Source organism: Mya arenaria, chromosome 9 (genome assembly GCF_026914265.1).
Source record: "Mya arenaria isolate MELC-2E11 chromosome 9, ASM2691426v1".
Taxonomy (NCBI): domain Eukaryota; kingdom Metazoa; phylum Mollusca; class Bivalvia; order Myida; family Myidae; genus Mya; species Mya arenaria.
Window position 1 is genome coordinate 31,809,322 of NC_069130.1, and position 27,610 is coordinate 31,836,931.

At 36.6% G+C, this 27,610-nt stretch overlaps 1 protein-coding gene and 1 long non-coding RNA gene across 2 annotated transcripts; one reads left to right on the top strand and one right to left on the bottom strand.

Annotated features, from left to right (window-relative positions):
• The first annotated feature begins 334 nt into the window (after positions 1–334).
• Positions 335–26,960, top strand: LOC128203651 (aggrecan core protein-like). Its single transcript, XM_052905152.1, has 8 exons — positions 335–420; positions 3,958–4,063; positions 8,586–8,705; positions 11,260–11,332; positions 11,609–11,686; positions 14,464–14,706; positions 23,776–23,940; positions 26,875–26,960. The coding sequence occupies exons 1-8, from the start codon at positions 401–403 to the stop codon at positions 26,898–26,900; spliced, it is 831 nt and encodes a 276-aa protein (XP_052761112.1). The 5' UTR covers positions 335–400; the 3' UTR covers positions 26,901–26,960.
• Positions 17,166–19,521, bottom strand: LOC128203652 (uncharacterized). The gene is made up of 3 exons (XR_008256001.1): positions 19,422–19,521; positions 18,702–18,772; positions 17,166–18,036 (listed from the first exon to the last, which is right to left on the bottom strand). It is a non-coding gene; the product is annotated as an uncharacterized LOC128203652 (long non-coding RNA).
• Positions 26,961–27,610: the final 650 nt, after the last annotated feature.

A 27,610-nucleotide genomic window follows, 5' to 3' on the forward strand; every position in this document is an offset into this window, starting at 1 on the left:
TGTCAGCTTATCAAGGTTGAGCCGTTCTTTACCTTCTATGTCAGCTTATCAAGGTTGAGCCGTTCGACATGAATTATCTATATACAGCTAAACTGCTTATGTTGTTGCACTTCTATGAGAAGGTGTCTTATTTCACGATATATACATGTCTTTGGTGACAGCGTTGTATATATGAGTAGGTTTAACAAAATATAAGGTATCTTTAAAATCATGAAATGAATTGATATTGTGTACAAGTAATACGACGCTCAATATTGATATAAAATGTCATACTATTTCACTAAATACGCACTTAAGGCCAGTTAAAAAATAGTGTAACATAAACAAAGCAATACTGAGATGTCGCACAGATAAGGCTCGAAGTACGTAATGGTTCCTAGTTCAGTGATATACTTCAACAATGGAATATCGGCGGATTTGGTAAATGCAATTAGAAACAAAATGTTGTTTACTTTACTTCAATTCAATATTAATCTAATAGTTTTGTTCACATTTTATGTCATTTCCCACAAATATATTCTAGTGGCATTTTGTGAATGAAAATGATTCGTTAATAAAAGTACAAAATGGCCAAATGTGCATAATAATTTTCGGGTGATTTTGAAGAGTTGACGCAATCCATTTAGGCTCTTTTTATATATAACATTGGATAACATGATTTCACAGAATAAGAAAGCCGTTGCTATAAAAGAATGCAGCTAAGATGGCACTTAACCTATAAGCACATTAATAACTACCTGTTGTTGATAGCTGTTCGACTAGACCAAGCATATGGGTCAGTGGTTATAATAATTCAACGATATCTTTGAAACATACCACAGCTGCTATAAAAATGCGGCTACTAGCTGGTTGAGCTATGGCTCTTAAGACATGTAGGAACTTTTTTCAAAGCATTTTGTTGAACATAACACGCAGCATGTTTGACGAAGAAAATGTTTGCTGTTTTCATGCATCTGAGTACAACACTGTGATGTGGTCAGCGGCGATTATCCATGTCTCTGCTATATACCATGCTATATTTGCAGGCAATGTTTGCTGTTAGCATGCATCTGGCTACAACACTGTGATGTGGTCAGCGGCGATTGTCCATGTTTCTGCTATAAACCATGCTATATTTGCAGGCAATATTTGCAGACAATGTTTGCTGTTATTATGCATCTGGCTACAACACTGTGATGTGGTCAGCGGCGACTATCCATGTCTCTGCTTTATACCATGCTATATTTGCAGGCAATGTTTGCTGTTAGCATGCATCTGGCTACAACACTTTGATGTGGTCAGCGGCGATTATCCATGTCTCTGCTATATACCATGCTATATTTGCAGGCAATGTTTGCTGTTATTATGCATCTGGCTACAACACTGTGATGTGGTCAGCGGCGACTATCCATGTCTCTGCTTTATACCATGCTATATTTGCAGGCAATGTTTGCTGTTAGCATGCATCTGGCTACAACACTTTGAAGTGGTCAGCGGCGATTATCCATGTCTCTGCTATATACCATGCTTTATTTGCAGGCAATGTTTGCTGTTATTATGCATCTGGCTACAGCACTGTGATGTGGTCAGCTGGGATTATCCATGTTTCTGCTATATACCATGCTATATTTGCAGGCAATGTTTGCTTTTATTATGGATCTGGCTACAACACTGTGATGTGGTCAGCGGCGGTTATCCATGTTTCTGCTATAAACCATGCTATATTTGCAGGCAATGTTTGCTGTTAGCATAGATCTGGCTACAACACTGTGATGTGGTCAGCGGGGAGTATCCATGTTTCTGCTATAAACCATGCTATATTTGCAGGCAATGTTTGCTGTTAGCATGGATCTGGCTACAACACTGTGATGTGGTCAGCGGGGATTATCCATGTTTTTGCTATAAACCATGCTATATTTGCAGGCAATATTTGCAGGCAATGTTTGCTGTTAGCATGGATCTGGCTACAACACTGTGATGTGGTCAGCGGCGATTATCCATGTATCCGATATATACCATGCTATATTTGCAGGCAATGTTTGCTGTTATTATGCATCTGGCTACAACACTGTGATGTGGTCAGCGGCGATTATCCATGTATCCGATATATACCATGCTATATTTGCAGGCAATGTTTGCTGTTAGCATGCATCTGGCTACAACACTTTGATGTGGTCAGCGGCGATTATCCATGTCTCTGCTATATACCATGCTATATTTGCAGGCAATGTTTGCTGTTATTATGCATCTGGCTACAACACTTTGATGTGGTCAGCGGCGATTATCCATGTCTCTGCTATATACCATGCTATATTTGCAGGCAATGTTTGCTGTTATTATGCATCTGGCTACAACACTGTGATGTGGTCAGCGGCGATTATCCATGTCTCTGCTATATACCATGCTATATTTGCAGGCAATGTTTGCTGTTAGCATAGATCTGGCTACAACACTGTGATGTGGTCAGCGGCGGTTATCCATGTTTCTGCTATAAACCATGCTATATTTGCAGACAATGTTTGCTGTTAGCATAGATCTGGCTACAACACTGTGATGTGGTCAGCGGGGAGTATCCATGTTTCTGCTATAAACCATGCTATATTTGCAGGCAATGTTTGCTGTTAGCATGGATCTGGCTACAACACTGTGATGTGGTCAGCGGGGATTATCCATGTTTTTGCTATAAACCATGCTATATTTGCAGGCAATATTTGCAGGCAATGTTTGCTGTTAGCATGGATCTGGCTACAACACTGTGATGTGGTCAGCGGCGATTATCCATGTATCCGATATATACCATGCTATATTTGCAGGCAATGTTTGCTGTTATTATGCATCTGGCTACAACACTGTGATGTGGTCAGCGGCGATTATCCATGTATCCGATATATACCATGCTATATTTGCAGGCAATGTTTGCTGTTAGCATGCATCTGGCTACAACACTTTGATGTGGTCAGCGGCGATTATCCATGTCTCTGCTATATACCATGCTATATTTGCAGGCAATGTTTGCTGTTATTATGCATCTGGCTACAACACTTTGATGTGGTCAGCGGCGATTATCCATGTCTCTGCTATATACCATGCTATATTTGCAGGCAATGTTTGCTGTTATTATGCATCTGGCTACAACACTGTGATGTGGTCAGCGGCGATTATCCATGTCTCTGCTATATACCATGCTATATTTGCAGGCAATGTTTGCTGTTATTATGCATCTGGCTACAGCACTGTGATGTGGTCAGCTGGGATTATCCATGTTTCTGCTATATACCATGCTATACTTGCAGGCAATGTTTGCTGTTAGCATGCATCTGACTACAACACTGTGATGTGGTCAGCGGGGATTATCCATGTCTCTGCTATATACCATGCTATATTTGCAGGCAATGTTTGCTGTTAGCATGGATCTGGCTACAACACTGTGATGTGGTCAGCGGGGATTATCCATGTTTTTGCTATAAACCATGCTATATTTGCAGGCAATATTTGCAGGCAATGTTTGCTGTTAGCATGGATCTGGCTACAACACTGTGATGTGGTCAGCGGCGATTATCCATGTATCCGATATATACCATGCTATATTTGCAGGCAATGTTTGCTGTTATTATGCATCTGGCTACAACACTGTGATGTGGTCAGCGGCGATTATCCATGTATCCGATATATACCATGCTATATTTGCAGGCAATGTTTGCTGTTATTATGCATCTGGCTACAACACTGTGATGTGGTCAGCGGGGATTATCCATGTCGCTGCTATATACCATGCTATATTTGCAGACAATGTTTGCTGTAAGCATGCATCTGGCTACAACACTGTGATGTGGTCAGCGGGGATTATCCAAGTCGCCGCTATATACCATGCTATATTTGCAGGCAATGTTTGCCGTTATTATGCATCTGGGTACAACACTGTGATGTGGTCAGCGGGGATTATCCATGTCGCTGCTATATACCATGCTGTATTTGCAGGCAACGTTTGCTGATAGTATGCATCTGGCTACAACACTGTGATGTGGTCAGCGGGGATTATCCATGTATATGCAACTACAAGGTGGAACTCACAGTTCATGTCCAGGTACCTTTGTTTAAACCCGTATCCAAGCAGTGTGTCTAACTGTGTGTATATCGCATTCGCAATTCCATTCAGCACTAAATTCTGATGTATCCATATTATATGAAAAACACCTCTTATGTGTACAGTGTGTTCGATCAGGTATGTACAGGAATCATGGTAGTTTTGAAGGAAATGGTTTTGTCTGTTGTAAAGTCAGTTGCACTTGCCAAGGACTTTCGTCAACAACAGAGAAGTGATCCTGGGCAGGACAGGGTTTTTTTCACTGGTAGTAACTGACACTACTGTTTTTTTGTAACAATTTAGTCCCAATTGAGATCATGAAAGCAAAGGCTCATCATTTACACTGTCAGATTGAATAAAATTATGTTGTTTTTTTAGAAAGTTTTATCTCACTTTAAAACAGGAGAACCCTATGGATCAAAGCAAAAGCTGTCTACTTTCAAAAAATTTCTCTCTGTGAAATGCAGTTGTCATACAATAGAGTCTTTAACTCTGTGAACTATCTGTGAGTTGTGTCTTTAACTCTGTGAACTATCTGTGAGTTGTGTCTTTAACTCTGTGAACTATCTGTGAGTTGTGTCTTTAACTCTGTGAACTATCTGTGAGTTGTGTCTTTAACTCTGTGAACTATCTGTGAGTTGTGTCTTTAACTCTGTGAACTATCTGTGAGTTGTGTCTTTAACTCTGTGAACTATCTGTGAGTTGAGTCTTTAACTCTGTGAACTATCTGTGAGTTGTGTCTTTAACTCTGTGAACTATCTGTGAGTTGTGTCTTTAACTCTGTGAACTATCTGTGAGTTGAGTCTTTAACTCTGTGAACTATCTGTGAGTTGTGTCTTTAACTCTGTGAACTATCTGTGAGTTGTGTCTTTAAATCTGTGAACTATCTGTGAGTTGTGTCTTTAACTCTGTGAACTATCTGTGAGTTGTGTCTTTAACTCTGTGAACTATCTGTGAGTTGTGTCTTTAACTCTGTGAACTATCTGTGAGTTGTGTCTTTAACTCTGTGAACTATCTGTGAGTTGTGTCTTTAACTCTGTGAACTATCTGTGAGTTGTGTCTTTAACTCTGTGAACTATCTGTGAGTTGTGTCTTTAACTCTGTGAACTATCTGTGAGTTGTGTCTTTAACTCTGTGAACTATCTGTGAGTTGTGTCTTTAACTCTGTGAACTATCTGTGAGTTGTGTCTTTAACTCTGTGAACTATCTGTGAGTTGTGTCTTTAACTCTGTGAACTATCTGTGAGTTGAGTCTTTAACTCTGTGAACTATCTGTGAGTTGAGTCTTTAACTCTGTGAACTATCTGTGAGTTGTGTCTTTAACTCTGTGAACTATCTGTGAGTTGTGTTCGACAATTATGTGGTAACTCTTGTCGTTATCAGGAGGCCTGTGCTTATATCAACTGTTCCACCTACGGAGAAGTTCAGATTTTAACCTTTCACATCATTTCAATTAATACCGTTATTTAATACCATTAAATATAGACTGCATGATTCCTAAAATCGTTCGTTTTGCAATTTTGGATTGTACATCTTGCTTGAATAGTTTGTTTGTTCGGATCAAATTTATATTAACACAATACTTAGATTGAAGATTAAATGATAAATTATATCATTGTAGATGGACGAACAATTAGCAATATGTTTTATTAAGCTTTACCTTAACGCATATTTCAATATTTATTCTTCAAGTATTGTTTTTGAGTAAAACATTTCTTATTTCATATTTTTCCTCAATGTTCATATATTTTTTCGCATTACTTGTTAAAATACAAATGTAATTTGTAACATGCGTTAAGTCGCACCTTAAAAAGAACATATAACTTTTTGCTCGTTGATATTCAGGTTATTGTAGGCATGTATATACGTGGAAATATCTTACTTTTCATATTCGATGCCAGTTTGCATGTAGCTTATATGATCTTATATACTCGTACAATGCACATATCAAAGTGTAATCAAGCCAAGGTATCCATCACAGCCAATGGCTAACCTGATTCCATTACGTGAAAATATACGTACTATTTTTATTATTACATTACATTTTATTATTTTTCTCTCTAGCTGACATTTGTTAACTTATTCGATCGACAATACGCTGTCGTTTTATTTGAGATTTCTATATGAATGACTATGTGCCAACCTCATGCTCATATGACTATGTGCCAACCTCATGCTCATATGACTGTGTGCCAACCTCATGCTCATATGAATATGTGCCAACCTCATGCTCATATGAATATGTGCCAACCTCATGGTCATATGACTATGGGCCAAACTTATGCTTATATGACTTTGTGCCAACCTCATGCTCATATGAATATGTGCCAACCTCATGGTCATATGACTATGTGCCAAACTTATGCTTATATGACTATGTGCCAACCGCATGCTCATGTGAATATGTGCCAACCTCATGCTCAGATGACTATGTGCCAAACGTATGCTTATATGACTATGTGCCAACCTCATGCTCATATGACTATGTTCCAACCTCATGCTCATATGACTATGTGCCAACCTCATGCTCATATGAATATGTGCCAACCTCATGCTCATATGACTATGTGCCAAACTTATGCTTATATGACTTTGTGCCAACCTCATGCTCATATGAATATGTGCCAACCTCATGGTCATATGAATATGTGCCAACCTCATGGTCATATGAATATGTGCCAACCTCATGCTCAAATGACTATGTGCCAAACTTATGCTTATATGACTATGTGCCAACCTCATGCTCATATGACTATGTGCCAACCTCATGCTCATATGAATATGTGCCAACCGCATGCTCATATGAATATGTGCCAACCTCATGCTCAGATGACTATGTGCCAAACTTATGCTTATATGACTATGTGCCAACCTCATGCTCATATGAATATGTGCCAACCTCATGCTCATATGATTATGTGCCAAACTTATGCTTATATGACTATGTGCCAACCTCATGCTCATATGACTATGTGCCAACCTCATGCTCATATGACTATGTTCCAACCTCATGCTCATATGACTATGTGCCAACCTCATGCTCAGATGACTATGTGCCAAACTTATGCTTATATGACTATGTGCCAACCTCATGCTCATATGAATATGTGCCAACCTCATGCTCTTATGACTATGTGCCAAATTTATGCTTATATGACTATGTTCCAACCTCATGCTCATATGAATATGTGCCAACCTCATGCTCAGATGACTATGTGCCAAACTTATGCTTATATGACTATGTGCCAACCTCATGCTCATATGAATATGTGCCAACCTCATGCTCATATGACTATGTGCCAAACTTATGCTCATATGACTATGTGCCAACCTCATGCTCATATGACTATGTGCCAACCTCATGCTCATATGACTATGTGCCAACCTCATGCTCATATGACTATGTGCCAACCTCATGCTCATATGACTATATGCCAACCTCATGCTCATATGATTATATGACAAACTTATGTTCATATGACTATGTGCCTTTTGGCCATACAAATACAAGTTGCTGTAGTACTAAAAATGATAAATTTACTGCCTACAAAGTTTAAGATCCCTGGGCCTAAGTGTTATTCAGTTGTTGGGCCTAGTTAAATCTAGTTTCTGTCTTTCAGAATATTTATTTTTTCTATCAATCATCTTAATTTCGTAATGCTGCTATATAGATACCCTTCTATTACTATGTCCCCTACGTTTACTGGGCAGTTTTTCATAAAATTCGTTTAATTAGTGAAATAAATTAAGTAATAAATTTTGCTTAATCCAAAAAAGCTACTTAGTTGTGTTAAGAACTTTCGAGAAATTATGACCTGGCCGTTTTATAGCTTTGAACCTAGACGCTTCGTTTGTAAGTTTTGAAGATCTTCATTGTATCAATACTTTCAGATCATCAATACTTTCAGATCATCATTGTATCAATACTTTCAGATCTTCATTGTATAAATACTTTCAGATCTTCATTGTAGCAATACTTTCAGATCTTCATTGTATCAATACGTTCAGATCTTCCTTGTATCAATACTTTCATATCTTCATTGTATCAATACTTTCAGATCTTCATTGTATCAATACTTTCAGATTATCCTTGTATCAATACTTTCAGATCTTCATTATGTCAATACTTTCAGATCTTCAAGAAATAATGCTTCACTCTCCTTAGAACTATTTAAAGACCGATTTGACTATGAACATAATCTGAATCACTGCGCGCATATCCATGACAACCACATATTAACGCATATCCATACGCAATTATTTTCACTAAGCACAAAAGAGTTCTAGCAAAAAAAAAACATAACTGAGGTGGGAGAAAATGCATCTACCATAGCCGCTCGTGTAAGATAGGTTCATCCCGACCCACGCGCAGGGTGTTTTGCGGAAACTTGGTAAACCTCGTTTCCGCAAAACACCCTACGCTCGGGTCGGAATGAACCTATCTTACACTCTCGGCCATGGAAGATACTTATATACCTGTAAACTGATGTTATACCCTCTTTCTCTGTTACGTGCATTTTCAGCCAAATTCCAACTCCAACACGATTGGTGAGATGTTCGAGTTCGACTGCAAACCTATGGCTACTGAACACCAAACAGACGGACAGAGCGCTACCTGGATGCCTGTTATGTTCGAACACAAAGTATGGTTTCAGTCCGAATCAAAGCGCTGATAGCGCTGCATGAACAGGGTTTTATACGGGTTTTCACCATTATGATTCACGATCATGTGTGTATTAATAAGGTGCTGATATGTTGCACAGTGAATCTAGTCCCCGTGTAAAACAACCACAGGGGCCGCCCCTGGTTTATTGAAGCATGATGGTAAATGAAAAATTAATATTTTATTGACAATACAATTAATGTCGCTGTGTAAGAAGGCAAACAAGGATGGAGAATGTAACCAATCCAAGCAGAACTCCATCATATGGTGTTACATATGAGTATATATACTAATCAAACTTTACTCATTAGAAAGAGTTTGCCTATGTTTGCCTTGTTATTCACAAAACAACTTCGAAAGTACAACAGATTAAAGAGAAATTCTTTTCTTAATTAAAATGATGAAAATTTAAATAATTGATTTCAAACAATTGTAGATGAAACACCTAAAAAAGTTATTAAATCCTCGATGTTTTCTCATATTTACACCAAACCAGCAAAAATAGAAATCGATTCATTTCAATAAAATTCCATTTTCAAAAATAAATGCACAAACATCCGTCTATACGTACACTATAAAAAGTGTATAAAGTGTATAGGAAAAAAAGTTTTGAAATTAAAGATTTTATGCTAACTTTTCTCTCTCTCTCTCAGAGAGAGAGAGAGAGAGAGAGAGAGAAAAGTTATTGACTATATATATATATATATATATATATATATATATATATATATATATATATATATATATATATATATATATATATATATATATAAAAGTTAGCATAAAATCTTTAATTTCAAAACTTTTTTTCCTTCAGTGTCTATATGGTCAGCAACTCTCTTCTATTTCTATATCGTCAGGTAACTCGTCAGCACTGTACGTGCCTGTCATGGCGTGCGTTTGTTATTCCCACGTGGGCTATCGCGTGATGTTTTAAGCAGGGAAACTGTGCGATCATTGAGATCAATGAGACCATTGTTGCTTTCTAGGTCATTCCAGGTTTTAAGATGAGAAATCATTTGTAATTCCTAAGCGAGGGTTGGTCTATATGTCCAGGTAACCATATGTAGCAGTTTAATAGTTCAAACAACAACGTGACACAGTGTTATTCAATATCTCTATATTCAACATTATCGAATGTAGATATAATATCGGAGCGTCCTGAAAATATAAATATAAACAATCATAAGATAATGAATAATAACATGTTTATAAGTTAACATCGTAAACAGTCTAATATCTTATATGATTTAATCGTGTGCAGTGGCAGATTAAATTAAATGGCTAAAGCATATAAAACACACATATAATACAATCGATTACAACAACAACAACAACACAGTACATCATAAAACAAAACATTGACATGGAACTTACTGATTTATGGAATCAAACACTCCTACTCCCTCCCATGGTGACTTCTGTTATCCATGCATGTTATCATCTGTAACCAAACCCACATATATTAGTATATGGAAAGAGGCTAAAAGAATATCACGGAACTGCCATTCTCGTTTAAAATACAAAATCTGCTGATTTCGTGAAAATACATGACAAAACTAAATAAATGCAGCTGAATGAAATAATGATCATTCCAATCCATTGCTAACCCAAGACAAACACAAAAGACTACAAATGCAAATCAATACTACCCATCAGAACATCAGATTCCAAGTAAAACAATCATGTTTTCTAAAACAAAGTCAAACAAACATCTCTGTAGACTTCAACTGTGCACGACAATCAATCATGCTTGTGATTTCCCGCTTCTTCTTTACAAAGGCAAGGGAGAGAAATCTGATTAACTTACTGCATTATCTCATTACAGGATTATCTCTCTTCGACTGTAAATTCACTTGGCTTCATCATTATGTCACGTGATTGAATGATGCGCTTTGAGTGGATAGTAATTCTTTGTTTACGTTTCGATGTTCATTCATTTTTGGCGCAGGGATACTACTTTAATGTTATCTTTATCAAAGTTCAACAGATTTAATGATTTTAATAGATATTGTGTTATGATTGATTCTTGCTTTGTCAAATCTACCTCGGTTATTGGAAACATAGCTTGCAATTTATATAGTCTGCACTTTCTCAAACTATATTTTTGGTGGTAAATCGGCAGGCGACATTTGTTACTATTAATGGGAATTTTATGTTGTGAGTGTCGACTTTGTCGCTACACTGAACTGTTCAAATATATTATTACTAAACGTGTTTCAAGTACCCTAATTGATGGTAGAAATATGACTCGATACCAAAGTAACCTAGTTCAGATGTTACGTCCAGTTTAATGAAGTACAGACATTTATGAAATTACTTTAGTCGACTATAAATTTGGCAGTATTAACAAAGAATATATTTTATAATGACTCCTTTTAAAAATAATTTTGATTGAACCCTCATATTGATATATTATTTCAACAACAGTAACAAATACATTTGATATGTTCCATTCAATTTAATAAAAATAAATCCACCAGATGTTGTGTGTCACTTAGATAATTCTTTGAGCACAGTAATGTCTTTTTCAGCTCGGGTATGTACAGACGGACGATGATGTTACCACTCAGTCATGTCCAGGCGTTATTCCTGAGTCGGACAGACGTACGGACACACTTCATACTATATGCGAAAACTAAGTTTCAAGTCAATGTCAATCAAATGATTAAACATAAATTTGTTGTATTTTACTTTGTATTGCAGTTTTATTATGCAGTTTATCGAAATATCGATGACACTCTCGGTATCAGCATACATTTATCAAACCTAAATGAGACTAACCTTTAATTTGTTATATGCAGCGGTATTAAACACGAAATACACAAGCAACATGTAGATGATGACAGGGGTGACATTTTCGTTCTTAATAATTTGTCATAGTGCAGACCACTGACGTATCGTCATCCAAGCCCCCTCCCACAACTACTGGCGCAGGAGTAACCAACACACATTACGAAGGTCAGTCTGATACTTATGTTTAATGTACTTATTGGTACTAAAGATAATGGTATGTCAATATTTACGTCATTTCCGCTTTCCCATGCAGGATGAGCGCAATTGATTTAATTGACGTCTAATAAAACAGCATTACTTCCGGATTAATTGATTTCTTCAACAGGCACCTAACTGTGAATTAAAGTCGTACAAATACATTTATTCTCAGAATATTTCTCTTTGAAAGTTGCTTTTGTAGAACATTACGCTGAGTGATGTTAGAAACTACAAGACACTATGAATACAATCTGAAACATTTTGTGGTATCGACACCGTTTGTCATAGCGGCAGGTATAGATTTTAAATGGATTTTTTTACGGAACTTTCCATCCTAGCGATAGTGAGTTATAAGTATGGCCTAAGCTTTTGAAGTCCACGTTGAAAAGCTTTATTATACGAGTCAACGAATTGCAAAGATCCATTTTATTAAAAGGAGGCAAGGAACATATATAAAAAACTTCGCCTCCCATTTTTAAGTGAAACAATATTAAGAGGCCAATCATTGCGGTGGAGGTTATATGGGAAATGTTTTGGCAATATTTAAATATAAGAGGGGATTCGAAACTAATCCTTACCCTTACTAACGTCCTAACCCACGTTATTCTAAAATCGAATCCCCTAAATACTCGCTTTCAGTTCTAATATAACACTTACGAATCTTGACTGATTGAGCATTAATTGAACAACTCTTATTTCCACTTTGAAATGTTTTCTTAATAATTTGCTACCAAGCAATCGGCAAAAAGCCAAGAGGAAAATACAGTTTATCGTTACAGAATGTGGCGTCCAACTCGAGGCAAATATAGTACTCAAATAAAAAGAACTCAAGTACTCAAATAAAAAGTACTCAAGGCTCATTGCATGGAGCGGGAGGCGACAGTTCCATACATCTTAAGTGAATTTGCAGATATAAATCGCGCCATGCAACGTGAGATCGACTTAACGTTATCTAGAATAATGACAACCACACCATTTCAGAAAGATATTCGCCGTATACGGAAGAACAAGAAGAGCAATTGTGCATGCAAGAAATGAGAAGCCGGAATAGAATTGACACCTGGCCTAGGATCCGGAGTAAACTGGCGAGAGTGCGACGGTTGTTGCTTAGGACACGCATGAAAGAAAGTTAGACTTTCATGAACACATCATTCCAGACAGAGGACATGTGAAATGACAGGCTAGATAAATTCGTGAATTAACGAAAATAGAAGATTAGTGTACAGATGATATGCAGGCGTTACTATCAAGCATGCGACCTACTATGGTACATGGACAGACATCATTTTAAAGCACGTGCTACATACAACGGATGGACTGAGCAACAAAAGGGCTCGATGTTATCTGTTTCATTGTTGGGGCAGAAGCAAGGTGTGTTTGGCAACCCTATAAAACCTTTAAAAGCTTTTGAGAGTCGGTTATCTCCAAACATAATTGTACCGAGTGCATGAGAAGAAAGGCAACGCTTGGCAAGGATATTTGCAGGATCACAGACTTGAGGTATGGAGATACTCCTTCTGATTAATACGGGAAACGGTCGCGAAAGCGTAATTCGCCTTTTCTATTGTGTCAGCCCTGTTGACACAAATGATTTTGTTGGACTGGAGTCATTTTATCGTACGGATATTCGGCAAGAAGGAACAGGCAACAGCGAAAGAGAATGAAAGGAACTAAAAAGGGTTCTTAACGCAGTTGAAATAATACCTAAAGGACATTAGATATCAACTCTACATTGTATTGAAATCTCGACTGAGATATGACAATGGTATATACCAGAAACTACAAACATCACATGTACAAGCGCCCGTTTGCTAGTGATTATTGAGAAATAAAGCGCCATACATCTGAAAATGGCAGTTCAAAAGAAAAGCAAATTAACTGAAACAAAATTATGTTAAGATATTTTAAATGTCGACCTGACCTGTATTTAAAACGAAGCTGTCGAAAACGAAAAAAGGAGAGGCTAAGCCATATGAAGATCACTGTGCAAATCAGATTGCAATTAGACAGACAAACTTTGGAACAAAATTACGGGAGACCTTTTGTTATCGCAGTATGACATCCGGTCTGCAAATGGTGTTTTGTAAATTGAAACAGTGATGTTAATGTTATATACATTTATTATTCAAATTTATATACATAACATCTCAAAATAAAATGAATGGATGTTTGTATTTTAATGAAACGTATTGAAAGAAATTTACTGCAATTTCTTTAAGTAGGCGCAAACAAGCAGAAATTGACTGGAATTATCGTTGAATAATATTTATGTGATATATATTTTTATATTCGTATATCGGCAGTACGGCGTATAATGTATCTGATCGTTTGACTGACTTTCTTGCATTTCGATTTTTACCCAGTAACATAAGAAAATGACGTGTTTGGTAACTTAAGCCTTTTCAGGTCTTTTGATTTATCTATTATTCTTAAAACGCTATACTTCATAGTTAGTTCACGGTAGATCGGTGTTATTAGTGTCCTTAATATGTTTAAATTCGACAACCGATGCATCATAAGTTCGAGGTCACATGTTTCCAAAAGAAGTAGCAGGACTGCATTTCCTTTGTGTGGCTATGGTTTAGTTCTGTTTATTAGGATATACATGGTGAATATGCTTTACCCATTAATATGACGAATACATGAGTAAATAAAAAACCCACGTCTGTGCAGTTACTTTTATTGAGTGCTTTGATAATACACCTGTTTGAAGTTTTCATATTTTAATATTATCTCCTTTATAGGTTGCACAAAACAAGATCCCCAAAGCTTCGGAAGGAGCTGTTTCAAGATGTTCCAAGTATCGAGGGGCTGGGCTGATGGCGAGAAGCTGTGCTTGGAAGGCGGTGGACATCTGGCTGCCATTACTTCCGCCGAGGAACAGGCGTTCCTCCAGCAACTGATAGAGACACAATTGCCGAGGAATTCATCTGTGTGGATTGGCTTAAGCGATATCGACAAGGAAGGGCATTTTCAGTGGACTTCTGGTAAGCATTTTACTGTCGTAAATGATTCAAGGATATTAAACGAAAGCAAACGGCAACAACTTGTATGCTTTCAGTAATCTGAGTGAACCGGCATGCAATTTGAAAATCGACCCATCATATATTAAATAATAAATAAATAATAATAAATACGCGGAGAGTCTGTGCATGCTGCTGGTAGGACAACGAAGAATCAAAATTGTTCTTTAAGAAATTACAGCGTTATCTCCTTTGTATTTTCCTTAATAACTAAAATTGTACCGAAAAAAAACAATATTAACTTCATTGTGAATCTATGATAGCATTCTGGGGTTTCCAAAACATCCAATATATTCATACATGGATTTCAAATGGTCTTCATATATCTTTATATATATATGGTCTTTATATTATTTATCACCGACTGCCATTTGATTTTCCAAGACAGACCGCACTTGGCCACATTTTTAACATTAATAATAATAAGAAATGGCAATCGTAACAACTCGGCCATCTCCGGGCAAGCTTCGAGATAGACCTCGTAAATAGTAGTAAGGATATACGAAAGTGCGATGCGGCTGCCGGCGATTAACACTGTTTTCAATCCGCGTAAAGAAGGCCCATTGTAACAACAAGGAAATGGATTTTGTTAAATTAAATGTGCTTGTTTAAGAGAAAATATTTATTGTAACCTCAAAGAATGTTCGTTTTATGGATATTTAGATGTTTCCTTATAGTTGAAGCACTCTATTTCCTCTAGAAAAATCGTGAGCACACAGAAAAACCGCAGAAAATGTACTTGACAGTCATTGAAATGATCATACGGTTCATGGCATGCATGAATCATTACATCGGATTAAATGCATGCATGGACTAAATGTCAACATTTTCTCAACAGTTAATACCCTATGAAATGTAAGTTTCAAGTCATACTTTGCCGTGTTATTTTTTCACACCATGTCTTGCCATTAAAACAACATTACTATTCTGTAAAATCATTGATTGCATTGTGCAGACTTTTGTGGATTGTGGTAGGATGGGTGTGAGCTTGGCACCCAGTCAGCTTTACCAGCTGAAATCTATGCATGCTTTTACTTCAGCATTATTGGGTTTGGGCTGCAATTTTTTTTTGTGTAAACAGTTCTGTGGGGTTGAGGTGGGGCGGTGACTATCTACGCAGTAAGCTCAATTGTTAGAGTACCAATACAACGTTCATGTGGATATGCACCAGACAATTGTAACCACGGCCTCCCCATCTGGGGAATAGTGGGGACTTTGACTTTCAGTACAGCCAACCCCGGCTAAAATCCCCACCCTGCGCGGACGATCCAATGGCAAAATCTCTGCCAAATGCCCCCACACCCAAGGGACTCTAGGTAAGGTCCATTCCCCTCTATATTTTAAGTGAAGATAAAACCAACGCATTCAACCACCACTGCAGGGCCACCTGATAGGTAAAAACACGGCCCATTTCCCCTGGTTAACCCCAGTATTCCCCCTGACCTGGGGTGGGGGGGGGGGTTACAATTGACTGGTGCACTAAGTTGACAGATCTTGTCTTAAAATTGTATTTGTTCAAGGCAGATCATGCTTCACTTTACCTCCTAGGCTGTGGATAAAACCCACTCATTAGAAGTTTCCTTACACATTATACTTGTCTAAATCTATAATTATTAGTCTCAATATCTTTGAGTAAATTGTCATTTTTTATTAAAAACAACAACACCAAAAGAGTAACTGATAAGATACTCAACTGATTCATTTTTTTGTAAATAAAAGCCTTAAACAAATATTTAGCCAGGTTACTAAGCTTTTCAGCAATGTATACCAGACTTTTTTCAATAATACTTAACCTATTTTGAATAATTAGCCTTTAGATCACTCTTCACCAAATGACTCTTTTTATGTCCAACTCCATAAAATGCAAACAAGAATAATTACAGTTTGGATCAACATGTCTCTTAATTTTATTTTTAATATTAGTCAAGTAATAACAGAGCCATGTGTATGCAATCCAATGTAAAACTAATGATAAATTAGTTTTTACTCCCATTTTTACTTTCATTTCTATGGCAAGACCTTTTATGTGCTTTGAGTCTTTTGGGAGACTTCACAATATTTCTGGCGCTTAATCCCCATATATGGCTTTAAGTTGCCATACAAATTTAAGTCTTCATTACAAAATATACTGTATGTCTCCTCTTTAACCATAAACACACAATGAGAGGACTATTTAAAGCATTACCATGTGTCAGAATTATAGATCTTTCTTTACATTTTATTTGTCTAATTGTATTACCGGTCTCTTTAGCAATATCCTTGTGCCTCTTTGAGTACTTGGCTTGACAGTTTGTTTTTTAATACATTGTTTTGAATGTTTTATTTGTACACAACAATGGTGATGATGATGATGACACTATGCTATGCCAAAACCTCAACACATTTTCTTCAAACAAAAAAGGACAAACAAAAAAGGACAGTCATTCAGAATAACTTTTATTACATCATTTGAGAAAATAAACTCATACAATCAACGAAATAAACATGTATCAGCCATCCGTAAAATCACAAGCCATGTTATGTGTTTGTTAAATTCAACTTAATAAAGAAAATTAATATTGGTTGCAGTAAGCAATGCCCATCACTTCTAATAAACATTCCAACAGACTGAAAAATAAATCAACACAAATGGAAAAACTGTTTGCAAGTCAGCTAGTACTTATTTTATGCCTTATCAGATTGCTATGCAAGCTGGAAGCTTACAAAATCACTCTTAAGTCTGTTGCCTAAGAAGAAACAAGTATGGACATCCTTTTCCTGAGGTCAAGAGAAAGTATCTTGGAGGTCTTGAACTCACAACCTTGAATTTGGGGCTTATCCTCTAGACCACTTTCACCTTTTCACATTTTAAAGAGCCCAGTTTACAATATGGCATTTGCAAGGATGTGCTCTATTAACAGATTTTCTGCAGTCTTAAAAATTGAACTGAACAAAATAGTTCTCCTTTATTTGGTCTGCCGATGCCATCTGTTTCTGTTTTTGAAGTTATCTTCCCTCCATAATATAGGAAAACCACTTAAAGCGTATATAAATCCTTTATCATTTTACCCTTTTAAAATATATGTTCGGATTTATTTAATAATCACGGACCAACAGATGACTTTTATCTTCAACTTCACATCAATATGTAAGTCATCAAATATTTGAGATGACAAGATGTTCCACTGAACGCTTTGTTTCCATCTTGCACTCATTTTTCCAAGGAAGGCGTTGCAGTTGTGTTAAGATGATTGCCATGCATTGCAGGTCAATCCTCATACAATGGCATTTTTGATTACATTTGGATTCCAGTGCCTGAAATAGAAAACAGAAAATACAACAATAATAGGAATTATATTTTCAGATCAATTATTTTAAAAGCCTGTACAACAACAGAAAAGTATTCACAAAACATTAAGTGCAACACCAATTTAAAGCTGCATCCTCACAGTTTTACTGTTCTGACACCTTTTTTATTTTTGTCTTTAAACGAGCCAATTGGCAATTATTGAGCAAATGTATGGAAACCAGTGATATTAGACTGCTGACATAATATCAGATCACAGTCTTTCATATACAAGTTTGAAAATTTGGTAAAAATTCCTCCAACTAGTCATATAAGGTCACACATAATAGAACAGATTTCAATTGTTTGGAAAATATTTTTTTGCTATTGCTTTAAGCCATATAATTAATTATATGTGTAAATTTAATTTAATTACTCCTTTGGGCTTTTGAAGAATGACCAAGAAGAACTGTAAATCTGTGAGAGAGCAGCTTTTAGCTCTGGACTGCTGGTTAATTAAAAAATATGAAATGAAATTGTTATCATGTTTAAATTCATCTACTATGTTGATATTTTAATACTGTCAATCCTTGTTGGTTAATTGCACAAACATGCAGGTACTTTTGGGCTTAAACCAATAGGATACTTGACTGTTAAATTATTGTCCGAATTTCGAAAATAGCACAACCATTACCTCATCTGCCTTTTTTCATTAGAACAAGCCGGGAATCAGAGTCAGCTGCACCCCTGGTACCATACTCTTCTCTGAAAATGACAATAAGATTAAAATTTAAATGTCTGCATTTCATTGGCACAGTAAAAATGTCAGCATTTTTCAATGTTTCTGCATCACCACCACTGTTGGATATCAAAGAATTTAGTCTAGAAAGAAATGTGTGCTGGTTTTTGCGTTCAAACTCATTTTGTTAAACCAATAGAATGAAGATCTAATTAATTCATTTAGAGAACTATATTAGTGAACAGGGCCGAGGTATTCAATTGTGCCATTACATTAAGTTGTTTGCTACCAACACTCACGGAAATATAAACCATTCATCCTTGGTTAAAAGAACGTAAATTTTAATTATAAAAAATTAAAGTTAATGATATGAAATGTACGAGATAAATACACTGAGAAAGAAAGTCTAACCTATTATCGATATAAGTAAAGTCAGATTCAGACTTATTTGTTATTTAAAAAACAAACAAATAGAGTATTTGTTTTCTTAATTTTTGCCACTGATCACTGGAGCTTCAAAATTGTAACTTACTGAATTAGAATCTGTCAAATGAAAGAAGACTTTACCCCACCCACTAAGAATTAATGACATTTCCAATTAGTTTCTCATTAGAGCTCTTTTAAAACTATTTTTATATTTTATTAAAATACAATAAGTATAAAAATAACACTTACACACAAATAAGTGGTAATGGTTCGCTCCTCATTCTGTCTTTGGACTAACATATCTCTTGGTTGTTTGAACATCTTCTTGGTCGGCCATGATGGACTATTTTCTTACGACCCGTATTATATCCGAGGCCATATCTTGATACTAGCCGAGGAGTTCCGATTGAAGAAATGGCAGAAGGCATCCTAAACTTGTCTCTTCCGGTTCAAGAACGCCGGATTTTTTTAAAGATGATTAATGGACGAAGTTTTTTTGTGTCGTTTAACAAATGGACAGGTTTGATTCTAGATATGTGTCTTTCTAAAAGGCGCTCCTTTATGTTTAAAAGAGTCATACATCTGAAACTTTGCTTGCTTTAATGATAACATCACATTAAGGTCATATTAGAGCTCTATTGTTATTGTTTTTTAATGCGACAGAAAGGCTTTAAATGCCGATATCGATTTAGATCTGAAATGGCTTCTACCTCAAACAAATTGCAACAGAAATAAATCAAGCACCATTGTGAAGATCAAGCTTTTCTACACCGCAGAAAAAAGTCCTCAGAAGAATTCCGAGTATAAAATTCTTAAAATCACGTTTACATAATTATACTACCTTTAAGAGTGTCAAATATTCTGTAAACAGTGACCGAAATTGAATTAACGCCAGTTTAAAGTTTTGGGTGCTCTTTTCTGGTATGTTTTTGAACCAACAACAACCAATAATTGATATGCGTGTATTTTAAAGTTAACGAATTTGAAAAGATCATGTAACCGACTGTACCAGTTTCAACGTTCCTTAGCTTTGATTCTTCAGAGAAAGGACTTTTTAGTTTTAAAAATGTCGGAAACGTGTCAGTGTCTTTTATGTAGAAATTGTCACTTGGTCATTAACACGCTCTTCCAGATATTCCATGACATGTTGAAAGGCAGTATCTGCATTTCTGCTTGATGGTCTTCCTTTCTTATATGTTTGTGTCTGAATGGGTCGGTACTGAATTGGACGACTTCGGCCTGTTCTGAAGTTTATACTGCATTTCTGGTGATAACGTGCTTCAACAGCTGGAAGATCTTGAGCATATTCGAGACGGCCTAGCACATTTTCGCTCCATTCGTCAGTTCTCTTTCTGCAGAAATCCCTTACATTGTTTTGACCGGAAATACATTGTTTCCTCTTTTGTTGCTTGCGATTTTGGCCACAGTTCCACAAAATAAGCAGTTTTCTATGAAGTCAAATTTGTTTTCTTCAGTCCGGCGTCTACGCTGTAATCTGTGAGAATTATCTTCTGACTTCTGTGGTGTTCTTTCATTGTTGGGGTGGCAATACTGTCGTCTGCATTCTTTGTGGACGTATTGGCCTGGTTGCACAGTTAAACAGTCACCAGAAACAATTTATTATTCCTTTAATGCATGTACATGCTAGGTTGCAAAATAAATTAACAAAGCTTGTATTTACGTTTCTAAGCGTATGTATGTGAGACTTCAAGTAAGTTCGCGTATTGTTATGATTGCGTTGCAGATAAACAGATAAGTAGGCTATTCCAAATAAACAGTATAGTATCATTTCGTTTGATCAAATCCATAAAAAGTTAAAGAACAACATCAAATGTAAAAAGGAGTGAAAATGAACGATAATGTGACATGATACAAAGTTTTCATTTATGTCTTATACTTATCTTTCAATATTTTTCTATAGAAAAAAAATGCTAACCCTTTTTTCACTTGCTTCAATTAAGCCTTTACATCCTTTTTCTCCCAACTTTGATAGCTCTTTTTGGTCATTTGAGCTCTTACAAACAACGCAAGCAGCACAGTTTTGGCTGAAATAAATTATTAAACCAATAAGACCAGTAAAAAGTTGTTTATATTGCACAAATTACTTTTTGGCAAAAGTTTGGATTTTTCGTAAAACGGAATAATTTTGACTTAATGTTGCCGGTGGCGTTCCCTATATTTATAAAAAATCGACGGCACTTCTTTATACTCAGGATATATGTTTTTTTTAAAATCCATCAAACTTACTGTCAAACATGTTGTATAACTTAACGTTAACATACATTGTTACGTAACACATTTATTAATAGTTTTAATTTAGTTTAAAATAGTCTATTTTGTCAAGAGCGTTTCCTGGTATATCATTTGTGTTAGGGGACTCGTAACGACATTTTCCAGGACTGCAACAAACAGTTTTTCCTTTAGTTACTGTTTCTATTTTAAATATACGTCTATTGTATTGAATTATAGCCCATGTTAAATATACGTCTATTGTATTGAATTATAGCCCATGTTAAATATACGTCTATTGTATTGAATTATAGCCCATGTTAAATATACGTCTATTGTATTGAATTATAGCCCATGTTAAATATACGTCTATTGTATTGAATTATAGCCCATGTTAAATATACGTCTATTGTATTGAATTATAGCCCATGTTAAATATACGTCTATTGTATTGAATTATAGCCCATGTTAAATATACGTCTATTGTATTGAATTATAGCCCATGTTAAATATACGTCTATTGTATTGAATTATAGCCCATGTTAAGCTGGAAAGAGTTTTCTACACATGGATTATTTTTTTCTTGCGACGGATTAACTACTTGGGCCGAAAAACGGGGCAAATATGCGAAGTGTAGGAACTCTGGGAGCTAATGTGATATCCTAATCGATATCTATTGATTTTTTTTAAATCCGTGAATTAATTCCATTTATTTCTCCCAAATTGCGGGACTTCATGTTTAACACATTTCAGCCATTTTATGGCATTTGGACGGCAAGCTTTTTAATTACCAAAAAAAATTGTATTAAGAAGAAGAAATAATAAAATTGCTGTGTACATGCATTTCATATTTATTGCATTTATTTCAAGTAAGCGGCAACAATTGTTCGAAAAGTTCGTTTAATTTGTGATGCACGAACTTTAACAGACTGATTTATTGTTCACACCCAGGTTAGAGGATCATTAAATATGACGTCTTGGCCCATTCTTTGAATCAACCAAGTCACTTACACCAACAAAACAAAAACAAAATAGACAGCACGATATTATTGGCTCTGGTCTTCCAATTTGAAGCGATGCACTATACGATCCAAAATTACGTGGACTTTTTTAATAATTCAAATATCATTTCACATAGAACATAGAAACTTCACATTCAATACATATAAAATATCCTATATAATTCCTGCAATTTTCAGAGCAATATATATAATTTTCGCTGAATTACAATCAATTTACGATACATGGTTGAACCCGACCGGCGCAGTCAATGACGTCAATGATGTTGCCCTCATAGAGCGTCATATTTTTTCGAAGTATTACCCACCAACACGGACACATGGCGCGTAATCCACTGCGCGTATTATAATAAACATCCATGAACATGTACTTGGCTCCAGACTTGTTTACTCTTGCCTTTTCCGGATCTGGTGTAGAGGTTCTCATCCAAACTGAAGATTGTTGCTAAGTGTACGGATCGTAAAACCATAGCCAGGTGGCATCGGCAGTTATGATCCGGTTCATAAATTGTTCACCTTCCAGAACATATTTTTGCAGAAATGTTTTTGAATCACGCACACGTTTTACTTTCTCCTCCTCACGTAGCAATAGAAGGACCCATCTCGCACAAACTTTTCGCACGCCTAAATCGTCTCTTAAAACCCTTTGCACACTTCGGTACCCCGCCCCGACTATACTTGCTACCCCACGGACTGTCAAACGGCGATCCCCTTCGATGACGTTCGGGCCCGACGTCACTAACGTCGAGCCCCTAGTCTCCTTCCGTCCTCTTCCCTTATCGTCTTCTATGGAATCTCGCCCTTCTCTTAAACGTTAATGCCAGTTGAATACTAATGAACGGCACACAGGTTGCTTCATTTTCACCTCGGCCATCATTGTCATAATCTACGTCGGTGTTTTACCCATCCAACGCAAAACTTTATCATCGCCTCGCGCCTCTACAAAGTCCGATGACACCATGTTGTATCACAGACTGTGCTTTTAATCAAGTCAGAATTTAACGACTTTTAAACGGAAATGACGTCAGAAATTTGAACAGTATATTGGTATGAAGTCAGCGTAATATGTGACGGAAGAAAAGCATGTTGTAAGAGATACATCAAACGTTTATAAGCGTACATTTTAGACGGTGCGCCGACCGTGCGTTCCTGTTATTTTAAAACCCGTAATTCTTCAATACTCATTAAAATTACAGACCTAAAACACATACCGTCTATACATTCTTTAGAATGCCTTGAATAAGATATTCATGAATTTTAAAATGATTTTGACGAAAAATATAGAAAATATGTAAGAAGTCCACGTAATTCTGGATCACCCCTCGTATATTATAGTATTACTTTCGTACCTGCAGGAGACCCAGTAAATTACACCAACTGGATTTGGGGAACAAGTTCGTTGAACGGTGATCCTGACGACTGTGTTGCCATGTTTCCGCACATCCAGGGCCACTGGGACGATATGCCTTGTGGGCCGCATGGAAATTCCGGGACGCCACGGTTTCCGCTCTGCGAATACGGTGAGTTCCATCTCCTCCACATAGACTGTGTTTGAGATACAGTACATGTTTTGCTTTGTGGATGTCCGTCCGGCCGTTTGTATACTCGTGTCTTCTCAATTTAATATACTGTTCGATACAAATTACTCGAAATTATTTGAACCCTTATATTGTGAGTGATGTAGTACAATTTAAACGGTCGTCTTCCTTATTACACTGTGTCATTATCGGTTGCAATGTAGAGGAGATCTCATTATATAAATATGGAGAAAGTTACCGTCAGCACGGTCGATCTTGTGAAAATCAAGGTACTATCTCACGGTGAGACAACGTTACCGTCAGCACGGACATTCTAGTGAAAGTAAAGGTACTAGCTCACGGTGAGACAACGTTACCGTCAGCACGGACATTCTAGTGAAAGTAAAGGTACTATCTCACGGTGAGACAACGTAACCGTCAGCACGGTCGATCTAGTGAAAGTAAAGGTACTATCTCACGGTGAGACAACGTTACCGTCAGCACGGTCGATCTAGTGAAAGTAAAGGTACTATCTCACGGTGAGACACCGTAACCGTCAGCACGGTCGATGTAGTGAAAGTAAAGGTACTATCTCACGGTGAGACACCGTAACCGTCATCACGGACATTCTAGTGAAAGTAAAGGTACTATCTCACGGTGAGACACCGTTACCGTCAGCACGGTCGATCTAGTGAAAGTAAAGGTACTATCTCACGGTGAGACACCGTAACCGTCATCACGGACATTCTAGTGAAAGTAAAGGTACTATCTCACGGTGGGACAACGTAACCGTCAGCACGGACATTCTAGTGAAAGTAAAGGTACTATCTCACGGTGGGACAACGTAAGTAGCAGTACGGTCATTATGGTCAAAGTATGGATAAAATCTCACTGTGGGACAACGTTACCATCAGCACGGTCATTTTGGTCAAAGTATGGGTACTATCTCAATGCGGGACAATGCTACCATCGTCATGGTCATTCTGGATAAATAATGATTACTTTCACAAAGTTGAAGAACTTTACCGCAAACACGGTAATTCAGGTATAAATATGGGTCTATTCCACAGTGTGGGACAATGCTACCGACAGCACGGTCATTGTGGTCAAAGTATGGGTACTTTCTCACAATTGAACAACGTTACCGTTAACAGGGTAATTCTGGTCAAAATATGGGCTCTTTATCACAGTGAGACAACGTTACCGTCACTGCGATCATTCTTGTGAAAGTATGGGTGCGATCTCACAGTCGGTCAACCTGGTGAAAGTTTTGGTACTATCCCACAGTTGGACGTCGAAACCATGTTCATTCTGGCCAAAGTATGGGTACTATCTTACAGTAAGACATCGTTACCATAAGTGTGGGCATTCTAGCCGAAGTATGGGTACTTTGTCACAGTGAGACAACGTAACCACCAGCACGGTCGTTTCAGTTAAAGTATGGGTACTCTCTCAGAGTGGGACAATGTTACGGCCAATACGGTTATTCTGGTCAAAGTATGGGTACTTTCTCTTGCTCAAGTTCGTGTACTTTTTTGCATTCCTGTCTTTCACTCGCACAAATATCTTGACACTTGACAGAATGTAAAATTAGCTGCGTTTAAGAAACATAGTTCTAAGTTTTATTAAGGAAAGACATCTGATTTCGTTCGACTGTTAAACATATCAATAATAATAATAATAATAATAATAATAATAATAATAATAATAATAACAACTTTATTTAACGAAGGTTACATACTAAGTGTACAATCATTACAGACATACTACTTATTTCCAGCATGGCCTTCACACAAAAGTATTACAAAAACACATGTACTATACATATTAAGCAACATACAAAACATACAATCACACTATCACTATCATACATTTCTTCGACAAACACAACTCAGTTTAATATGATGATTATAAATTACAATAATTTCATACTGTAAATAATGTAGATATATTCAGTAAAACCACATTCAATCAATATATTTACATATTTGGTAGTATCCATTACAAGTTGTTGCAAGAATGTCATATACGTACATTAACACAATTCATGTAAACAATGAACTATTTATTATAATGTGATTTAAATAAAGTGTCAAGATTTTTTGTTCATGTGATAAAATTATTTTGCCAATAAGTAGCCTTTTAATGCATGTTTAAAGGCTGGTAGCTTATCTTGACATTTTATGTATGTAGGAAGATTATTCCAAATTTTCATTGCTTTATAGGCAAATGTTTTTTTGATATAGTTTGTTCTAGGTTTTACAACAAAAAGATCCTTGTTTTCTGAAGAACGCAAGTTATAGTGCTCATTTTTGGCAAATGTTAACAATTCTGTGAAGTACGAAGGAGTCAAACAATTCATGCTTTTGAAAACAAGTAATGAGAGATGATAATAGCACCTGTCTTCAAAAGATAGCAACCCAGACTGTTTGAACATGTTTCCACAGTGGCTAGTTCCCGACTTCATTATTAGCTTAATCGCTCTTTTCTGAATGTTAGTGATTTTTGTGGTATCTGAGGAATGTGTAAGTCCCCAGACACTACAACAGTACTCCATGTTTGACATGATATATGCATTATAATACAATGATTTCATCTCGTCTGTTAAATAATATGCTATTCTTCTTAAAAGTGCCAATTTTGAATTAAGCTTATTCACTACAGTCTTAACATGTGTATGCCATGACAATGTCTGATCAACATGCACCCCGAGGACCTTTTGACATTTCACGTTTTCTACTGACAATCCATCTATTGATAGTTCAAGTTGCAATGCATGTTTTGCCTTATAATCGGATGAATATCCAACCACTTTCGCCTAGCGTCTTATGGAATCGTTTCTAGAATGTCGTTTTGTCTTTCGTGGTAAGGACTATTTCAATAATCGTTACATTAAACATTCTAAATCATGAATAACGAGTTGTTTATTTTTTGCAGCTGTTTCCGTATCGCCTCTCGGATGACTCCAATGATGCAGATGGGTTCTATGTGTATTCATACATACAATATATGGTACCAAAGTTGGTGTAGTCACTGCTGTTTTATTAGACTAGGGCCACGGGCCCCAGTTCATAGCTATTCACCGAATGTTGGCCACGAAAGCCGTAACCACACTTCAATTACGTCATGTATCACTACGCTATACAGTTTGATTATACATGTATGTCCGTTAGCAAATTTGACTATGAAAATCAAAGTAGTACCAGGCCTAATAACAATGTAACCATGGAATGAAAATGTGCACCTAGCCAGGCAAGACTAGTTTCCAAAGTGTTCAGATCGTGTTGCTGACGAATACAGGTAAGGTCATGTACTCAAGGAGAATCCCGATAATGACGTCATTGACGGGTATGCGCAGTTACTGGCCGTCAATCGATCGGCCAAACCACCATTGTAGTTTTCATGTAAACCGTAACATTGAAAGGTCATGGCTGATAAAGTACGGGAAATCTAGACATATGTGTCAATTTATTTTAAAAGACTTGATAGTGAAGCGAGGAAGATATATTTCTCCAAAATGCTGTTTGACAAAGGTCACGAAATCTCCCAGATCACGGTCTAAAAGAAGAAGTTCTCCAATAAAGCTGACATTGAAGTGACAGCAGCCATGTTGTTGTTGGATTATACGAAAACAACACCATACAATAGCAACAAGCCTTTCAGAATGCATGGC

Bases quoted from the DNA above. Each gene is read 5' to 3' on its own strand.
- LOC128203651 (XM_052905152.1), top strand. From the start codon at position 401: ATGGAATATCGGCGGATTTG. The intron at 8,706-11,259 runs GTATGGTTTCAG...TGTCTTTTTCAG, and splicing joins CTGTTATGTTCGAACACAAA to CTCGGGTATGTACAGACGGA. The intron at 14,707-23,775 runs GTAAGCATTTTA...TCGTACCTGCAG, and splicing joins GCATTTTCAGTGGACTTCTG to GAGACCCAGTAAATTACACC.